This window comes from Trichoplusia ni, chromosome 5 (genome assembly GCF_003590095.1).
Source record: "Trichoplusia ni isolate ovarian cell line Hi5 chromosome 5, tn1, whole genome shotgun sequence".
In the NCBI taxonomy this organism is placed as follows: domain Eukaryota; kingdom Metazoa; phylum Arthropoda; class Insecta; order Lepidoptera; family Noctuidae; genus Trichoplusia; species Trichoplusia ni.
This window is the reverse complement of record NC_039482.1, coordinates 8,688,544-8,709,137: the sequence shown is the minus strand read 5'-3', so window position 1 is coordinate 8,709,137 and position 20,594 is coordinate 8,688,544. Positions and strand designations below refer to the sequence as shown.

The 20,594-nt window shown below is 36.4% G+C and overlaps 1 protein-coding gene and 1 pseudogene across 1 annotated transcript in view; both read right to left on the bottom strand.

The window, feature by feature from the left end:
• Positions 1-939: 939 nt before the first annotated feature.
• On the bottom strand, positions 940-2,832 carry LOC113494365 (annotated as a pseudogene).
• Positions 2,833-9,289: 6,457 nt separating this feature from the next.
• Positions 9,290-20,594, bottom strand: part of LOC113493905 (KH domain-containing, RNA-binding, signal transduction-associated protein 2-like) — a 35,793-nt gene continuing 24,488 nt past the window's right edge. Inside the window, exons 3-5 of the mRNA XM_026871936.1 lie at positions 14,141-14,257; positions 13,561-13,707; positions 9,290-9,627 (exon numbers count right to left, since the gene is read on the bottom strand). Of these exons, the coding sequence (XP_026727737.1) occupies positions 9,460-9,627; positions 13,561-13,707; positions 14,141-14,257 (432 nt within the window). The 3' untranslated portion in view covers positions 9,290-9,459. The remainder of the gene's footprint in view (positions 9,628-13,560; positions 13,708-14,140; positions 14,258-20,594) is intronic.

Sequence of the window (20,594 nt, the reverse complement as noted above, 5' to 3'; positions counted from 1 at the left end):
ATTAGTGGGCTTAGAAAAACTGCTCAACATATATATAAACCGAAAGATCCTTTTATTATTCCCAAGGGTACAATACAGGATCCATTTTGACCCCAGATGAAGCCTTTTTACAACATCATAACACACAATTGATTCTGATATGACATATCCCAATCATTCAAACATTTTCTGTAACTTTAATTCTCTTGAAATATTTTTACCCTTTGAATTGAATGCTCCAATTTAGTACCGTTGGATCCTTATCCATCAACTGTGGAGGTCCAATCTGTGTGTTATTGTGTATCTTCGCGTGGGAGCTACCAATTTTGATTCCGGGCAGATACGGGTGTCTATAGCACTCGTAAAATAGTTGGGAATAGAAATTGTGTTGCGTAATTCACCTTCCGTCCCTTTTCGCTTGAAGGATTCCGTTGTTCAATTCTAAGCAATATGTACTTAAAATTTAGGGTGTAAGGTGCAAATTTGGTTACCAAGTGTACGTGTTTGGATTATTTTGAATAGGTGACTATTAAGTCTGAATGTTCTAGATTTGAGGTAGTATTTGTGCTGTTTATTTACAGTTTATTATTAAATATAAGGTAATAGGTTTAATGTATTATCACGTTATCTCATTTAAGTAGATTTAGACAAATATTTTTTACAAAATCAAGTTTATTTTGGAGAAGTCTTTGATTGTTTATTTAAATTTAGATTCTTGATCACCAGTAAATTTGAATTATAATAATAGCTAGGAGTAGGAAGCGCAGTGTTCAAAATGGAACTGTTATGAGGATTCCCGAATTTCGGTTTTTAAAAAACAAGAAATAAAACTTAGATGAATATTGAAGGACACTTTAATTACTTTAGGACTCGGTAAAATAGGGCAAGTGTCACGCGCGGATGATGGAATCGAACTGTCGCAAAGAGAGCGTCTTATTATTATGAACTATCAAAGTGCTGACAAGGGATATAGAAAGAGCCGTTGGGCACTATCATATACATTACATATATATAACAGCCCCCAGGGTTTTGACTAAACTTATCCTTAAAAGGTTAAGTTTATGCAAGGGATTTACGGATTTTAGGTGCGGAAATGTCGGAAGAACTAGCAGCAACTTCTGTAAGCTCTTCAGCTTTTTCCGTATTACATTTGAAAGCTTGTCTATTTAAGAGCGATGACAAATGCCCGATTTTATAAACTTACAAAATAGTACAAAAATATATATTACAATAATAACAGATATAATTATTGTTACATAGGAATAATATTCACCATATAAAACAATATGTGGTTTTTTCAATTAATTTGTCAAGGTTATTGACAATGCGGCTGGTTTCCAAATTTCGTCGTGACGTTATAGAATCAAGGTTAATATTAGTAAGATTTAAAACGGGAATTTGAGCTTAAGTTTCGATAATGTTTCGAATTACAACAAGAGTCATTTACTAGATTAAAGTTAATTTTAATTGTTTGGACTTTAATTGTTTTGTAATATTTGGGTATTAACCTTGAGTCTTTATAAAAGGCTATACAATACGGAGGTAAGTTTATCATGCCTGTGCCTGATATGATAACTTCAGTATTGGAAGCTTTACAGTCTATGGACAATTTGGAAGGGTTTGTAATAACATATAACCATGTATTGTTAGACAATGTTTGCCAAATATCTAGTTGGCCTTGAATGAATTGGGTCTTACAATTACTAGGCACAGATTTTAATGCTTTTGAGATTATATCCGATTCGCAGATCGGAGTCCTGGCACACGAGTAAGTATCTAGGTTGACACATATATAGTACTGGTTATTTATTGTCTTACAGCTACTTAGATTATCTAATTTACTATAATATGATCTATCTCTGTTAATAGCTAGATATTTAGTAGAGGGAATGATCATAGTATAAGTATCATGGGTTACAGAAACTGGATAGGGTATGTTATGATATAAATCATAGCTCCTGGAATTTACTAAAGGTATTTTTAAGGCAATACAACTTTGTTATTATTATAATAACTCGCAATTTCTGAAACATTCATTAAGTGTGTATATTTTCTAAAGTTAAACTTAAAGGAAATTGATGATTATCAGCTAAAAACCTATAATTATTAACAAGCTCTATAAATAGCTGTTTTGGACTTATAATAGAAGGATACAAAATATTTAATTTACTAAACATAATAGCGTTTACAGTGTCTTCTAGTTTAAAAGATAAAGTTAGGAGACTACTTTCTAATAAATTTAACATTCCATTGAATTTAGTTTTTAATATTAATTTATCAGCTAACAAGGTCAAGTTCTTTTGGAATAAAGCTATGTCATCAATAGCATCATTTAATCTCTGCTCGTTGACACTAATTTTATTTACTGAGTCTTCTATTGAAGAGAGTGTTGAAGTAGTTACTAATATATTTTGTTTGACTAATTCGGATAATTTAGATTGATCTTTCTCTATTAATTGAATAGCGTTACTATAATTTATTGCGTCGTCTTCGTTCATAGTACCAAATAGATTTTTGAATAGGGTGCCAATACCCCCAAACCAGGCTGAACGTTTAGACCTTGATTCAATTAAGTGAGAAATAGAATCGTAATCTCGAATAATGTCGTTGTATCTTATTGATAACGGCTGGTGTAAATTAAGACACTCGATATCGGTATACAGAGCAGTCTGCTTACATAGGAACTTAGAAGTGCCTATCACACCGTTAAGATTCTTAATATGCGGTTGAATAAATGAAATATCTATTGGAATTAGTACGCTAAGGAAACCGTCTATCATTTTTAATGACCCAATGGGGTCAAAATATATGCCGGAAGCATTCGTGGAACTTGTGATGAACATTGTTTTTGCGGAAGACAGAGAACTGTAAGGAATAATTAAGAGTTAAACTAAGACTAACTAAACTTAAATATTACGTTAAGTTAAACAAGCTTAAAGTGATTATGACACGGTGTCACGGCGATGAGCTAATTTTATTTCATCAAAATGATGGGACACGTGTCGTCTATTTATTAATAGCGTTACACTATTTCTACCATTAACCTTAATAATTTTATAAGGGCCTTTCCAGACCGGAGATAGGCCTTACGCATACGGAGGTGATTTTTAAGGTACACATAGTCACCAGCATGGTAACTTACAGGTCTTGTGCGGGCATCGTAATAGGCTTTGGAAGACTCTTTCGATTTCTTTATAAATTCGACGGCTTTATCACGCGTGCATTTAAGGCGATGTTGAAGCATCTTAATATAGTCCGGATACGAGGCATTCGTGTTAGGTTCATATATGGAATTAGGAAGGATTGGTTTATGACCGAAAATCAACTCGTAGGGAGTGAAATTTGTTGTTGAATGTATAGATGTATTATAGGCGAGCATAGCAGTATATACATATTTTGGCCAATTGTCTTGGTTTTCAGATATGTAAGATTTAAGGTACTCTTTTAAGGTGGAATGGCTTCTTTCTAGAGCGCCTTGTGTCTGTGGATGGTATGGAGATGACCACAGCTGTTTAATCTTTAGAAATTTGCAGGTTTCTTTAAATAGCTCTGCTGTAAAATTCGTACCTTGATCAGTAAGGATAGTTTTTGGTATGCCAAACAAAGAAATAAAGTGAATCAGGCAGTCGCTGGTTTCTTCGGCGGTAGTACTTCGAATTGGATATGCTATTGAATATTTAGTTAGGTCGTCCTGAAGTGTTAGAATATATTTAATTTTGGCTGTGCCGGATTCAGGAAGAGGACCAACTATATCAAGAGACATTCTTTCAAAGGGGGCAGTGGAGGTGCTAGTTATCTGCATGGGTGCACGGTTAATTTTCCTAAGAGCTTTGTTGGTCTGACAAGAATTACACTTTTTTACATAATCTTCTATTTCCGTCCTCATATTCTTCCAAAAATACTGCTCTCGAATTTTATTAAACATTCTATTTGCACCAAGGTGCCCAGCGACAGGAATATCATGATTCTCACGGAGAATTTTCTGAACTTCAGAAGGACTAGGATAATATATTTTTATTGCGATACACCTGAATTTGAATTGATGTATTGTGAAAGAGGTGAGCTAGCATATTATAAATTTTAATATATGTATGTTTATCAAATGGATTTTTGAAGTCAGTAATACTTATTTTATGAATAGCCTCGTTAAGAGACATTAGGTGATTACGTAGATTCTTTAAGGATTCGAAGATATCACTATAGGTACAATTGTCAAAGTGATGTACTTTAATAAATAGGAAATAGTAGGTTTTATCAGCGACCAATAATGGTTTATAGGAATGTAGGGTTCTCTCTGAATTCATAAACGACTCGGAATCTGGCGAATTTGATAAGATTTCTTGGACGTAGGGAATAGATTCGTCTAGATCAAGCGATGTAGGTATTACTAAGACTTTATTCTGAGTTTTTAGTAGGCTATCGTTGAACTCGGAAATCACTGTGTCATACGTTACAGTCCGAGGAACTTTCAGGAACTTTGAGTAAGTATCAGGTGAATCTAAAGGCAGAGACTGCGTTCCGGGAACTTGGTTAGCGGAAGGCTGTAATTCATTTTCCCTTTCTATGTTTGGATTTTCGTTTAAAACTTCTGGAGAGGGACTCAGGATCTCTTCAGGAATTAGAGGATCTGGTAAATTCATAGGACTTGGAATATTTAAAGGACTGAAGTCACCTACTTCTGCATTGAAAGGGCTAATGTCTAATGGACCTAAATCTATAAGCTCAGTATCAGGATCTGCAGGATATGCAGGGTTGACAGGATAACGAGAAAGAGCATCAGCTGCTGAATTTAGCTTACCTTTTCGGTAGACTATTTCGTATTCAAATTCTTGAAGTTGGAGACGCCAACGTTGCAATTTACTGCTCGGGTCAGTGTGGTTGAAAAGCCATTTTAAAGGACGATGGTCAGTTATGATCATAAATTTACGACCAAACAGGTACGGTCTAAAGGTTTTGCAGCCCCATACTATAGCCAATAATTCCTTTTCAGTTGTGCTATAGTTGATTTCGCATTTGTTCAAGGTTCTAGACGCATAGGCTACGGGATGGTCTTTGCCAACTGGCCCTTGAGACAGGATAGCAGAGATTGCATAGTTACTTGCATCACAAGTAAGGTTAAAGGATTTTGTGAAATCGGGATAAATAAGAACTGGAGCGCTAGTCAGCTTATCTTTAAGCGTTTCAAAAGCTAACTGTTGTTCATTTGTCCAAACAAATGATACATTTTTCTTAAGAAGAGAGGAGAGTGGCTTCGATAATTTTGAAAATTCAGGGATAAAACGTCTGTAGTAAGATATAAGACCTAAAAATGATTTTATATCTTTCGGACACTTTGGAACTGGGAATTCTTGAACAGATTTAACTTTATTTGGATCAGGTTTTAGGCCATTTTCTGTTATAATGTGTCCTAGATAGCCGACTTCTTTTCTTAAGAATTCACATTTATCTGGTTGCAATTTCAAGTTAAAACTACGAAGTTTTTGAAAAACTGCTGTCAAATTTTGAATATGACTATTTAAATCATGTGAATAAACGACAATATCGTCTAGATAAACAAAACATCTTTCGCCTTGAAGGCCTGTTAAGACATTATTCATTAGACGTTGGAAGGTCGCTGGCGCGTTTTTTAAACCAAAGGGCATTCGAGTGAATTCGAAATGTCCTTGGGGAACACTGAACGCGGTTTTACAAGCGTCTTGTGGAGACATTTTTATTTGGTGAAATCCGGAAGCAAGGTCTAGAGTAGAGAAGTATTTAGAGTTACCTAATTGATCTAATATTTCAACAATGTTAGGAATAGGATAGATTTCACCAATTGTGATGTCATTTAACTTTCTATAGTCAATGACTATACGCCACTTCTTTTCACCAGAAGCGTCGATCTTTTTGGGAACAATCCATATTGGAGAAGACCACGGAGATAAGGAAGGTTTAATAATATTCTGACCTATCATTTTCTTTATTTGGGAGTTGACTTCTTGCTTATGTATTTCCGGGAAGCGATAAGATTTAACGTTAATGGGCTGATCAGAAGATGTGCGGATTTCATGCTGAATACTGTCAGTTGAGCTAAGTGGATCATTAGGTAAGTGAAATATATCGGAATAATTCGAGCACACGTCATAGAGGGCTTCGCTTTCTTCTGTATTTAGATGTGAAACGCGGAGAAGGTTAAGGACTTCGTTAGTTCTGTCGAGAACTGTTTGGTAAGTATTGTGTACTTGACAAGTTTCATAGTTGATCGGGTGTAAGGTAAGTTGCAGATTAGAGTTTAGAGAGACAGGGTCTTCAGAAGTATTAAGAACTGTTAGGTTAATTCGATTATTCCTTTTGACTTTAGCTAAGCAATTCGCAATAAATAACGTATCACTTATATGTTGGTCAAGAATGAGACCTTCTTTTAATTCAGGGTTACTTACTGAACATTCTACAGTGATTTCAGAACGAGGTGGTATTTGATAAATTGGGTCTGTGAAATTTAGTTTAATTTTATTTATTCCTAGGTTAAGAATATGACGATTGTAATCAATAGAACACTGATAATGGGTAAGTAAATTATTTCCTATGATACCATCGTAGGGGAAATCAATTGGTTCTACTACGTGAAATGGGTAAGATATAGATTCTTTGCCGAATATAAGGTTCATATCGAAATTACCAAGGGTAAGTACAGCATTTTCTTTACTATCTATGCCTTTTAATTTAATTATGTTTTCATTGAGTTTCAGGTCGGAGTATGATTGAATAGAGGTCTTTTGGAGAAGGCAGATCGAAGATCCAGTGTCTACGAGTAAAATAAGTGGTTTCTCAGAAACGGATGTTTGAATGCAGACATGAGGTAAGGATATATTTCGATTATACGATATTTCATATATTTTATTTTCTTCCAGGAAATTGTCAGTAAAGCAGTTTTGGACTTTTACTTGGGGCTGGTTACCCGTGAGACCCTTGGATTTAGGAGAATGGACACTTGCTTGGGGCTGGTTACCCGTGTGGTCTTTGGATTTAGTGGAATGGACACTTGCTTGGGGCTGGTTACCCGTGTGGTCTTTGGATTTAGGAGAATGGACACTTGCTTGGGGCTGGTTACCCGTGTGGTCCTTGGATTTAGGAGAATGGACACTTGCTTGGGGCTGGTTACCCGTGTGGTCCTTGGATTTAGGAGAATGGACACTTGCTTGGGGCTGGTTACCCGTGTGATCCTTGGATTTAGTAGAATGGACACTTGCTTGGGGCTGGTTACCCGTGTGGTCCTTGGATTTAGGAGAATGGACACTCGCTTGGGGCTGGTTACCCGTGTGGTCCTTGGATTTAGTAGAATGGACACTTGCTTGGGGCTGGTTACCCGTGTGGTCCTTGGATTTAGGAAAATTGGTGCCGTTGACATGGAAGGATTTTGTGAGAGGTCGTATTTTGGGCCTCACGAGGCACCTCCGTGAGCCCACTATTCGTTTAAATCGTGGGTTTCGTCATATTGGGTATCATTTGTGCTCGTGGATGGTTGTGGTTCCGGATTATAATAGTCATCTTCACTGGTTACACAATTAACACGAGCAGGTTTATAGTTCTCCTGATAAGGTTGCTTTTGATATTTGGGAGATGGATTAGCCTTGAACCGATTATTGTTGTACTCGCGTTTTCTACATGTTTCAATGGTATGACCTTGATTTTTACAATACCTACAGAATAGATTTTTATTATCTCGGTCATATTGTTTAGCCATTTGCGGCTTAGAATTGACATCATGGTTTGAAGGACGAGAAGGATATTGGGGTTTAAAAGCAATACGATGTAATGTTGAACTTTGAGGATTACGCTTATTATACGAATTTAGGATCTTCTCCTCTGAGACGGCAAAATTGATTGCGTCGTTGAGAGTGGATGGGTTTCTACTGCGGACTAGATTAGAAATTTCGGGCTTAAGGCCAATTAAAAACGTGTGGAGTGCTAAGTCTTCCATAGCCGCTATACGACCAACTAATTCGCTTTTCTTTTTATTAGATAATGTTACTTCTGTTAAGAGCTTCGAAAGGCAAGTTTCGAGGCGTAATGCGAATTGGTTAACCGGTTCATTTAGTTGTTGGCATTCCCGTAATTCAGTCATAAGATGGGCATAGTGTTTTCTTTCACCGAACTGTGTTTTAAGGAAACTATTTAATTGGTCCCAAGAGTCGAATTCTTTAATGGAGCAAGCTACTTCGGCTTTGCCTTCTAATTGTGATAATATATATTTAAATAATATTGGTTTTTGGGTATCAGAAGCTAAATCAATTGCGTTGTCACAATTAGTTAGAAATGAATTCAATTTTTCACGTGTGCCATCGAATGTTTTTATAAATTTAAATAGAGTTCCAATTTGAATATTTTCATTTTTTTCTAGTTTAAGAGACATTTTATTAAACAAATTTTATAACGCGTCCACTAAAGATGTAGTTCGGTGTAATAGACAGCAACTGTAATGTGAGGTTTAGATAAGAGCGAGTGCGGTATCGAATGTCTTGATAGTGATAATTCCGAGTAATGGTTAACAATAACAGTGAGACATTTAGAATATAAAGTTTGCAAACAAAAAATAAATTAGAATTAGTAACGCGCACAAGAAAATAAACCTTTATGTTTAGTTCACTGGGTTTACGCACTTTAACGCACTTGTTTTCGAATTGTTAGAGATGAGTTGCACTTTCGCTGGGAAATATAATGTTTTCAAGACTTACAGGAACACGTAGAAAATGTACTGGAACATGACCACTTCTTTGGTCTGTTGAAGTTGAAGAGGCTTTCCCTCTCAGGAATCAGGCACGAAACAGGAACACAATCACAATACCCACGGGAAAAGTTATTCAGATTTTAGGATGTCCGAAAATAGATATGAATATTGAATTATTATTATTTTATTTGAGTTCGAGTTAATTTTGGCACTTCGACACTTTTATGCTTTAAAACAGTTTAGAATATGAGTCCAGAAGGAGACGTCCCAGGGATACCTTCACCATCGGTATCCCACCGCTGCCACCAAATTGTTATGAGGATTCCCGAATTTCGGTTTTTAAAAAACAAAGAAATAAAACTTAGATGAATATTGAAGGACACTTTAATTACTTTAGGACTCGGTAAAATAGGGCAAGTGTCACGCGCGGATGATGGAATCGAACTGTCGCAAAGAGAGCGTCTTATTATTATGAACTATCAAAAGTGCTGACAAGGGATATAGAAAGAGCCGTTGGGCACTATCATATACATTACATATATATAACAGAACGATGTGGTGAGATACGAAAGCATTCCGAAAATAGTAAACCAGTCGCCTGTATATTTCTATCTGTCCTGTCCATCCAAAGGGTGTCTGGAAGACATCACTATAAGCGATAACATCGCCACTGTACGATTGTACTGTATGCTGTTAATTTCATTGATTTGATTCTATGGTGTACAATAAAGAATATTCATTCATTCAATAATGCATTCATCTCCTTTTTTGTCCTACACTCTGGTACTCACTCTCTGCTTGTGTGTGGTATCTCTGAGGGGCAGCGTCTCCTCGCTGCCGCTCCTGGAGGAGTCCGGAGGAGTCAGCCTCCTCTGCTCAGTCTGTGAGGACAGGATCTGCATCTCCAACATCTGTTCCTGCCGTATGTCGTCGTTGTAATCCTGGAAAGAAGTTTACATTAGTTGAAATTTAGAAGCATTATTTAATTTGAAATATTGAGTGTTTATACCATGAAGGACGGTCAAGGGAAACAAGTTACACTCATTTATAGCTGTCTCAAACTGGCGACATGAGTTTATTTGATAGTACCACTGGTGGAAATGTAGTGTATGTAAGGCCCCTGAAAATAGTTGAGCGCCGTGAGCTGGTTAATGCATGCACGCCGCTTTTACTAGTTGTGTTCTAAATTAAATTGTTACTTTTACATTCTTTTTATGAAAGGTATGTTTCTATATACAATGAATCTTTTACTTTTTTACAAGTAATTTTATTATGACAATGCCTAACAATTTTTTTTCCGAATAAATAAAGCTAAAAAGTTTGTCATAACTGTGTATATGAAGTACATTGATCAGGAATGGAAGCAGAGATAATTTAATTTTAACAAGCACATCAAATGAATCCTAGCCTTCAGATCTAGTTTCACAAAGACCGTCTCATAAAAAGACACTGAAAGTCACTAGTCTCCAGTTATAGTCCAAGGCTACTAATAAAAACACACTAAAACTTCACAAAGATCCCACGTTGATCTGAAACCGGGTAATCTATTAACTTTTGTGACGTTCAGCAAACATGGTCATAAATTATCACTTAATAGCATCCAGACTTGATCGTAAGAAATAATCTTAAGATGGTACAGTCAGCAACAAAAATACCCGTCAAGTGCGAGTCGAAGGCGTTAGTGTTCCATACAAAAAGGACTACAGAAATACTAATTTTCATAACGAAATGTTTGCTGTGACCAGTTGCTGTCGCTGTAGCACAATAGAAAATATCATCTGTGAAAATTGCCACTGTTTGTCAACGATTGATAAGACACAGCCTGGTGACAGACAAACAGACAGATCAAAAGACAGGCAGTAAAACGTTTTTACCTCTTGATTAAAGAACTGAAAATTAACCCACGAAGTTGACTCATTAACATTAATTGTGGATAGTTATTTTGAAAATCTAATGACCGACTTTTGGCGCTGACTGTACATGAAATGAAAGCGCCCAGAATTATTTATAGCCCTTTAGTTGTGAAGAAAAATAAGTGTTATGTAAAACAGGCTTATTATTGTAACTTGTTTTTGATACCAAATGGTCTGATTTATTGTGCCTCTAGGAATATAGGTCACATCTTCATCCACAGCCTTTGTCCTCTCACTGCTGGGCATAGGCCTCTTCTTTTTGACGACCTCCGTGGTCGAGTGGCGTACGCACCGGTTTTAAGGTGTCGCTAACTCTGAGGTCCCGGGTTCGATCCCCGGTCGGGTCAATGTAAAAAAACATATTTCTACATTGTCTCAGGTCTGGGTGTTTGTGGTACCTTCGTTGTATCTGAATTCCATAACACAAGTGCTTTGGCAACTTACTTTGGGTTCAGAACAATGTATGTGATGTTGTCCGCATTTATTTATTTTTCAAGTCAATTTCTACGATGCTGTGCCAGCCTTATCCAGGCTCGAACCGAGACCTTGCTATTATGTTGACATTACACAACCAAGTGTTCTTAGAACTTATAACGTATCTTTTAAGAATCATAAACCAAATAGGTTCTAATATGCAGCAATCTGTATTCGTTTAAAAGCAATATTAAATCTCTGTCTGTTTGATGTCTTGTTTCCGTCTGTTTCCATTTATCTGCTATGCTTTCACATTGAACTACTGAATCAATTTGAATGAAATTTGGTAAGGTGTGTTCTCTACCTCCAAAAAGACCAAAAACTATTTTTAACACAACTCAACCAATTTTTTATGAAACTTGGTATGGGGTTATCTTGACCGCAAGAAGCTTTGTTGTCCATGAGGACGAGTCGCGAACAAGTCCTGATTCTTTATGAAGTTTTTTGCCGGTTGTTCTCCATAAGAATGACATTTTGGAACCGCGCAACTAGTCATCATTGTAACGTTTTGAAAGGGCCTGGAAAACGGCCATTTTGAAATAAAAACTTTTGTTTTGACGTCCAACAAGTCCTCCTTAAACAGCCTAGCAAGCACTGCATGCGCCATTTCAAAACATACCTTTGATTTGAAATGACTTTTACGATGTTCCATAAAACGTTATATTATCCTCACGTGTACTGTAATGCTGGCTTTAATGGAGCAGTTCTTCCCGTCTTTTGAAGTCACTGTGATTGTAATGGTAAATAGGTGAAAAGAAAGGTGAAGAAATTATCCTCGTCTACTTGGTAGTCCTAGTTATGAGGTGAGTGCAGTTATGATAAAGATTTTTACTTATTTGGAGGATATAAAATAGAATTGTTAAAAAAAATACTGGTTGGTTTTGGTATGCTTTTCAATGCTATAAAATTGTTTATTTTTTGGTTTCGATCCTTTTCAGGTTTGTTAAAATATTATTAAAGTTTCCTCACAATCTGGTAATTGGATTACGCGTGCAAATTCAATTTAAAATATTTTTTTTGTGATAAAATACTTTTTTGTAAAAAACAAATAAGCATTTGGCAATGCAATATTGGTTATCTCAACTTTGCCTTCACCGTTACATCAGTGATGTTTTAGAATAATTAAGAAAGTATGTACATATAACACATTGGTATTTTGCCCGAGTTGGGATCGAACCTGCACCTTGTGCATACCAATGCATGCATAGAGCTGCAAAGCCACCACGACAGCGGAAGTAAAAGCAGTGTCTAGACTGAAGTAAAATCTTATAGCTATTGAAGTTATTTCATTATATCACAGCTTTATGGCGCCTTGAAGCTTTATGCTCCATAATGTTATGTCACATGAAAGATATGATTTTGAAATCAAAACTATTTTTCTATGAGCTTTTGTGCGAGGACAATACGTTATATAATACGTATATGGTTTATGATATAACATAAATATATTTAAAGGAAGATGCTCAGTGGATAATGATATTAATAAGTTTAAATTGTTTTTGTGAGAGGGTAATAGTTTTCGCAAGATGAACGAGTCGCATTGGACTAGCTTTTGTATGATCCACGAATGCTTGTTCTGAGTGTGGCTGTCTTGTGCATTTGCCTTGAATGTTTGTGAACCCCTTCCCCTACGACATAACGATTAAAGTCCTGCATGCGGAAATCGTATAAAAAACATGGCTGAAGTAAGTAAATCTACCTAATATCGGAAAAAAAAAACATGATTTTAAGAAATGCCAAAAGTAATTTGTCAGTCTTACGTAATACTTAACCATACTTATTCGTGTTTCTTTTTTGTACAAACTGAGATACCAAAAGCTGTGAGATATTAACTCGTGAATAAATACTGCGTGCGAGTGCGTGCCTCTTGTATCTTTAATACTAGCATGACAGCCGGCGCCGCTTGTAACTCTCATAATTTATAGAGAATATATCTCTGAGCATATTAACTTTCGGTTTGCATGGCAAAAATGAGAAAAAATGTTACAAATATTTTGTGTAACATGTAATATTTCGCAACAACTTTCAAAAATTTTCACGAAATCGAAACCACAACCCCTGGTACAGCAAATCAATGCCAATAACCAATTTACCAACAAGCCAGAGGTAAATGCTAAAGAATTGTTTAAATCGCTTTACCTTTTTGGAATGTGCATTAACTTTGTATTTCTCACAAGTCAAAAAGTCTCAGACACAAAGACATTCAGTCTCGAAACAAGTCTGGGCTAATCCCACTGTGGGCCCAGTGTCGTGAACAAGTCAGGCCTTTAGTGGGTTTGGCGTGGTGACCTATACCACTCGGCTATACATGCAGGTCGCCAAAAATTCGAGGACTCTTATAGAAAAAGGCAACATTACACTTATGCTTATCTTACGCGGGGATCGGGCCGCGACACGTCGCTCAAAATAGGATTTGCGTGGTAGTCACTCGGCTATGCATGCAGAGAGCCAAGGATTGCGAAGATTAGCATAAAAAAGACTACTTACAGGTACGAGGAACCTCCTCAGCTCAGCCAGTGCGTAGGCAATCCTCGCGTGGGCCTCAGCGGGGGTCGCGAACGCACTGATCTCCACGTGCAGCTCGTCCGACAGGTGCGCGAACTTCGGGTCCCCAGACACACGGAGCTCCTCCTCCTGGGAAAGATGGAGCTTTAAATGAGGAGTCAGGAGGAATTTTATGTTGATACCTTATGGAATAAGTTGATACCTTATTGAAGTGTGGGGGCTAGTTATTTTTGTTACTCTTAATTGAAAGTTTAGTTTTCCATCAAACTCTAGCCTTTCTTCTACTAGGTTGGGGTCAGCTTCCAGTCCGGATGCAGTACCAGTGTTATACAGAACCTAAGGAATACGATACCCCTTAGACTGGTTGTCAGACTTTCTAGCTTTTGACCGTCTGTCCAAGATTGACGAATAACAACCGGGATCCATAATTTAACGTGCCCGTCGGTCCCATCGACGGACGTACTTTATCAACTTGTGCAGTCGTTGTTTCGTCAAGTCTCTCTTTATGAGGAGGCGATAAGAACCCTTAATGATAATGTTTTTCGACAATCTATGAGAGTACCTTTTGTCGATCCTTCATGGACCCTCTTCCTAGGACCGCCATCTTGCACATGGTGTCTTCTTGTAGCCGTTTCAAGGAGTTCCCTTTTGGTCCGAGCAGTTTGCCGACGAAGTTGAACTGTAACAAAAGAAATGAATATTTATAAAATGAGAATAAGACTTTTTAAAGAAAATGTACAACCTTCTTCGAAAAAAACTACTGAACCTAACTTGCCGAATCCCAGCTATTTCAAATTAAATGAGAAAATAATCGACATAATATTCAACCAGTCCGAGTTTCTGAGGTAACAAAAAAAACCGAAACCTTGAGAACCTCCTCTTTTTTGAGGTCTGTTGAAAAATACAAGAAAAAAATTCTCACACTGGTCGTAAGTACAATTATAAGAACTAAACTCTGCCCTATCTATGTTATGACTGAATAAGTACGAATACTTTAAATGATATCTTTGAATTGAAATCTTTTACAAAGTTTCACACAGACAATGAAAGAAAGAACAATATTTATGTAATATATTTAAGATATCTTTGAATTCTTTCAAGTTTTTACTTTTCAACTACTTTTTTAAAAAGCGGGACTTTGCGGAGATATTAGCAATTACGACAACAAGCAGCCTATGGTTTTTCTAAATAATGAAGCGACTTATATAATAAAAATATTTTAGCAAAAACAATAACATTGAACACCCATCAATCTGACCGCATCAACCGTCACTTAACCACGATTTTATTATTTGATGTTAGAGCGGCAACAAAAAGACATCGTCTATAAAAAAGTCAGCTGTCTAGGTCTCTCGGTATCTGAGATACATCCTGGTACCAGAAAGAGGGACAAACTGCGGTACCTAGTTTTAGAGTTCCATTTTTACCCTATGGGAAAGAATCCAACAAAAATACCCTCCTAAATACGAGGTTGTTACGCTGTAACAGCGCAATTAGAGATTTCCGTTAACACTGATTTAAAAAAGACGAATACAAGATTATTAAACCTCCTTGCAATAATATTGCTGCCCTCTGGAACAAATACTCCAGGCTAACGTCAATACCGGGGCATAGACAAGCAATACCGTATCGCCGGGGGAATAGAGCACCGTTTACTTTTCTATTTTCCTCAAATCTCGGTCATTTCGACGGCAGTGCAATTTTTGACTGTTAGTTCGACGAATTGTTTGAACTACAGAATAGGGAAATTTATGGAGAGGAAATATAACAAGAAGAAAATAAATGATGACATAACAATTTATTTATTTTCAGATCAGGGTGTCCATTTTGTTACACAATATTTCTATAGACTAGTGTTAGTAAAACTTAAGCTACCTACAAAGACATAATTCGAATAAAAACACATCAATCACCGATCGATGCTAAAGATACTGTTGGCGCTGCCACGTAATCGATGCACCAGGGAAGACCCCCCAGACTGACTTATAAGGTAGTGTGTGAAATATTGAACAAATATTTTTGTAGCTAATAGGAAATGAGAAATTGAGTTCCCATGTCAAAGCTTCAGATTTAAAAATATTGATTTATACAAGAAGAAAAGACATAATTTATTTTGATGCAAATACAATTGGTAGAAAGGTACTTATTTATTATGAAATTTCTGCCAGCAGACCCGTGACAGGTAATATTAAAATATAATATAATATCTATGGACAAATTATATTATCAAGGACCATTTTGAGTAAGTACTATAGTGGGAGTCTTCTTCCTGTTGTCATGGTCCATGACACCATAGGCCTGACATAGCTTTAACAACCTTCAAAATTCACAATTGTACCGGTTTTCTCACTATATCTTCTCTGAAGCATATAGTAGCATCTCAATCTAAGCAACCAAGACAAAACATAATCCCAATGTTAATTTCCAAGATGAATTTCGTAAGACGGAAATCTAAGGTCCATTTGTATCAACCGCATTTTCGCTCTAAACCTACACAGATCCTGCAACCATTTACCATCTGCCCCTATACCAAGTACTCTTAAAGACTGCGATTTGCCGATGTGGAAGTAGGACGGCGCAATACACAGCGCATAACGGCGTCCTGCTCACACAATGGCAGAAATCCATTTGGTACAGGACAACAGTTTGAGATCATTAGTTTTCCATCCCGTAATGTGCATTCCTGTAAGCTGCCCCAGGTAATTGCCCGCTGGACGTAGCTCCGAGGAAAATGTATATTTATGAGATAAACGCAAATAGAAGAGCGATTTCACTACATAAATCCTTGTATTGGATTCTCGTTGTACCAAATGGCTTGTAATAATTCTTAATACTTTATGTTCTAAGTGTGGAGTCCTAGAATTATTGTTCATCATAATTTATAAGAAGAAAATCAAATGAAAATCCTGTCGTTTTACTATCGTCGTATTTTATTAGCATGTCTTAAGAGTTTATCTATTCTCTGAAGGAAATAGAAATCTGGCAGAATGCGTCCGATGGTATTGAAGTGATTTAGTGAAAGGACTTGTATCCTGCCGATTGTAAGTTCGATTCCAGTCTTATCTTATCGTTCTTGCTCTATTATTTTACTACACCACAGGCAATTGAAAGGATACCACTCTTCCAACAACTGAACATTAAGGGGTAAATAGACAAGCGGGCAAGCACGATGATGAACTGTCAGTACATCAAAAGTATAGGTCAGAACCGATCTAAACGTTTACCACGTGGACTAGTTCCATGCGGGTCAGAATAGAGGATCGTGGAAGGATTTGGGGAAGGAAGCCTTTGCCCTGTGGGTCACAGTGGGCTAGATACAAGGAAAAGTAAGGCTTTTTTAGTATTTTTCTTTAAGGAATTCATATTTTAGCACATCAAAACAGCCCAAAATGTAAACAGCTTAGTCTTGTCTGTTGGTACATTCGCAGCTGTTTTGAAAACAGATATCCAGCCGCATCTGGTTCTGTGCAAGGCCAATCTATCATAGGTGCTCCGAGGATAGTCCATTAATAACCTTAAATGTTTATGTCTGGTTACCTTACACTTCGCGAGGATCTGGCAAGATATGATGAAGTGAAAATACTTAATAGAAATATGAGATACGTATTTATTGAAACACGCTCTTTCGGTTAACGACAGACGCTTTCTTAACATTTGACATCTAAAAAATCATTAGATAAAAATCAAAGATGGCGCTACTAGTCTTACAGAAATGTTTTGTTAAATAATTATCACAGATTTTACTTAGGTGAAGCTGTCTGTGCATCTGTCCGTCGTTCGGAATAGTGGGATTATTTTTTTACGAACGTGTATTTCTGTTGCTGCTATAATTAAATAACTGAAAATGAAGATTGAGGTAAAGGATCGTAGGTCGGTGACAAATAAAACTTTGATTTATTTGTTATCTTATCGTAAAAACGTTAAAACTGTAACTTCAAAACCTTACAAACATTATTATTCTACATACTTTGAAACAAAATATAAAAGATTTAGTCAAAAAAATCAGCACACTTAAACCGTCTCCATTCCTCGCCCTGTTCTTTAGCAGCAGTGGAGCCGCCACTAATTGTTGGTCAGGCTACGTCATGTACTCATAGTTGGTACAGTTTTGCTCTACTGCTCCATTGGATCGATCAATTATAACTTGATACAAGTTCCCTAGACTGTGCTGTGCTCGTGACCTTTTAAAATAATTTAATGGAAGACCAACTTATATTACGTTTATAGCTAACGTATTATAGATGTTTGTAATGATTTATTTTAACATTTTGCAGCTGAATGAGAGCGTCGTTTTGTTTTAACCCCGCTTTCACAATGCTTGATAAAGGCGTCAATTACTAATTCCATGATATGGTGAAAATAGCAATCACATAAAATGTATTAAACATTATCTTCAGAAATAAGCAACACCCTTGTACAACATATTTTTATTGTAGTGTTTTTTTACTATTTTCTGTGAACATTCATTATTAAATGAACAAATAAACTCTTTGTTGATGAAAATGAATTTGACTTCAGATCATGTTAGACTGGTCGTAGGAACTATACTACTACAATACTCACTCCGCTTAGAACCACCCCAGTATCTTTCTACTGGCTACGCCAGAGTAACGGGATCGCTCACGCACACCCTACACGAAACCGGGAGGACAAAAATTAGTCCCTAAACATTATCCAGTAAAAAACTTAGCTTACTTGCTTTACCTATACTATCAATCTATCTTTTAACTAGCTGTTGCCCGCGACTTCGTTCCCGTGGGTAGAAGAAGTTATAAGTTATGATTTATACCCGTCCTGTTTTTTTCACATTTTCCATTGTATCTTCGCTCCTATTAGTCGCAGCGTGATTATTTATAGCCTAAAGCCTTCCTCGATGAATAATCTATTCAACACAAAAAGAATTTTTCAATTTGGACCAGTAGTTCCTGAGATTAGCGCGTTCAAACAAACAAACTCTTCAGCTTTATATATAAGTATATATATATATATATATATATATAGTATATAGAAGTATAGATATTTAAAATTCCCGTGTCACGATGTTAGTTACCGGACTCCTCCGAAACGGTTTTACCGATTTTTACTAAATTTTATATGCGTATTGAGTAGGTCTGAAAATCAACTAACATTTATTTTTCATATCCCTAAGTGTTAAGGGTTGCTCAAAAAAGAAAAAAAATTTTTTTGGGCGAAATTCTTGGTTTTATTTTTTTATAATGTGGCATTAAAAATACATACAACTAGAACTAATTTATTAGGCAAAACCACGTTTGCTCGGTCAGCTAGTAGCCTATAATTCTATAACATTATTACATTCCTTCATGTAATCCTATACAAAGGTTCGGCTTTCTCGTAAATCGTCAATATTGATGATGTAGCGAACAATTAATCAAGGTTTATCTCGCGGTAAAAACCGTGGGCGGTGAGGATTGAATACAATATTATCAGGATCTGCAATCACTTTGTTTTCGGTTCTGTTCATAAGGTTTGTGACAGTGTTTTTGTTCGATTTGTTATTGTTGGATGTTATATTGCAATTTTGTGGAGTAATAATTGTTTGTTTCTTCCAATAGATTTATGTTTTTTGCTTATAGGTATCATAAACCGTCAAAATTGATCCGACAGTCGCTGGTAGTATTGCTCAAATGAAGAACGTAAATCGTTTGAACAACGACAGTTTTTATTAAAAGAATGTAATTTTGAATTCTAATTGCGTCACAATCCGTATGCATGTGTCGGTTAGTACCACTTCATTCCACACAAAATTAGGTAGGCATTTAACCGAATCAGTTGCAACTGGTAACTCCTCAATCCGGCGTATAAATCCGGTTCGCGAGTCGGACTCGCATCACAGAGGGTTTCGTGCATATGGGCAAAGCTCTTTACCGTAACAAATCTTGTTAATGTAAGTTTTGAAATGAAACTACTTTTACGGATTTTATCGCGGTTTAATTTTAGATTTTAGTTCCCGACGTTTCGAAATTTTTGCAGGTATCATGGTCACGCCATGCATGTTTTTCATTTCAATGTCTAACATTGGCGTAAACCTAAGAAACCACAATGTAAGTTTTGTTAGGGACAACAAGAATACATCACCAGAAAATTCAACTGTCCAGTTATAACGGTTGAACTGACAAGCAGTCATAGGTGTTTCAGTGATAAAAATAAATTTTAATCCTTTAGGCAGGGATCCCTAAAAAGGAAATCGACAAAAAATCTAGACCCTTTTCCCTCACCATATTATTTTTAGGACAAAGTTCTTTATATACTGCCTCAACAAACACATTAGTCTTAATCCCAGGAGCGTCAGGACACAACAATAAATCCAGGTCCCTGGACGAGGCAAACAACGCTAAGTGGTCGGTAACGGGGGATCACAACGGAATTACCAATTAAACGGATTTAGTGCTTATCAGAGGAAAGCGATTTATTTACATCGCTAATTGTAATGTCTTGGGGATTTTTTACTTTTTATGATGGATACTGGGAATATTGATTTCCGCACTATAGAGATGAGATGAGAATACTGGTTGTTAGAAATTATGGAAGATTGTAAATCAAATTATGCAATCGACTACATATTATTATGAGCTATGCAGGAATATATAAAATATTAACTGCTCATGATTTTTATGGCTCTTTACTAAAGGGTAAAACGCCATTACTGAGGCATAACTGTCTGTACTTTTGTCCACCCATCTGTCTCCAGACTGCATCTTAAGGAACGTCATTGTTGAACCGCTATTTTTTTTAGAACTTACCTGTTCTTTCCAGTTTTTGTCTGTCTTTAAATCCAGTCAAGTGCTTAACCTCAAATTTTCTACTGTCTACAAGACGACACGATGCAAAACAAAATCCATTCCTAAATTTATCCCTCCTTACTTTCTATCCTATCTATTTTATATATTTTTCTACGGGTCCGATACTTTGTAAGTCGAATTTCTATTGAAAACCCATGAGTTTAATTCCAACATAGAGGCTTTATTTTTCTTTCCATAACGATAACCAAATCACTC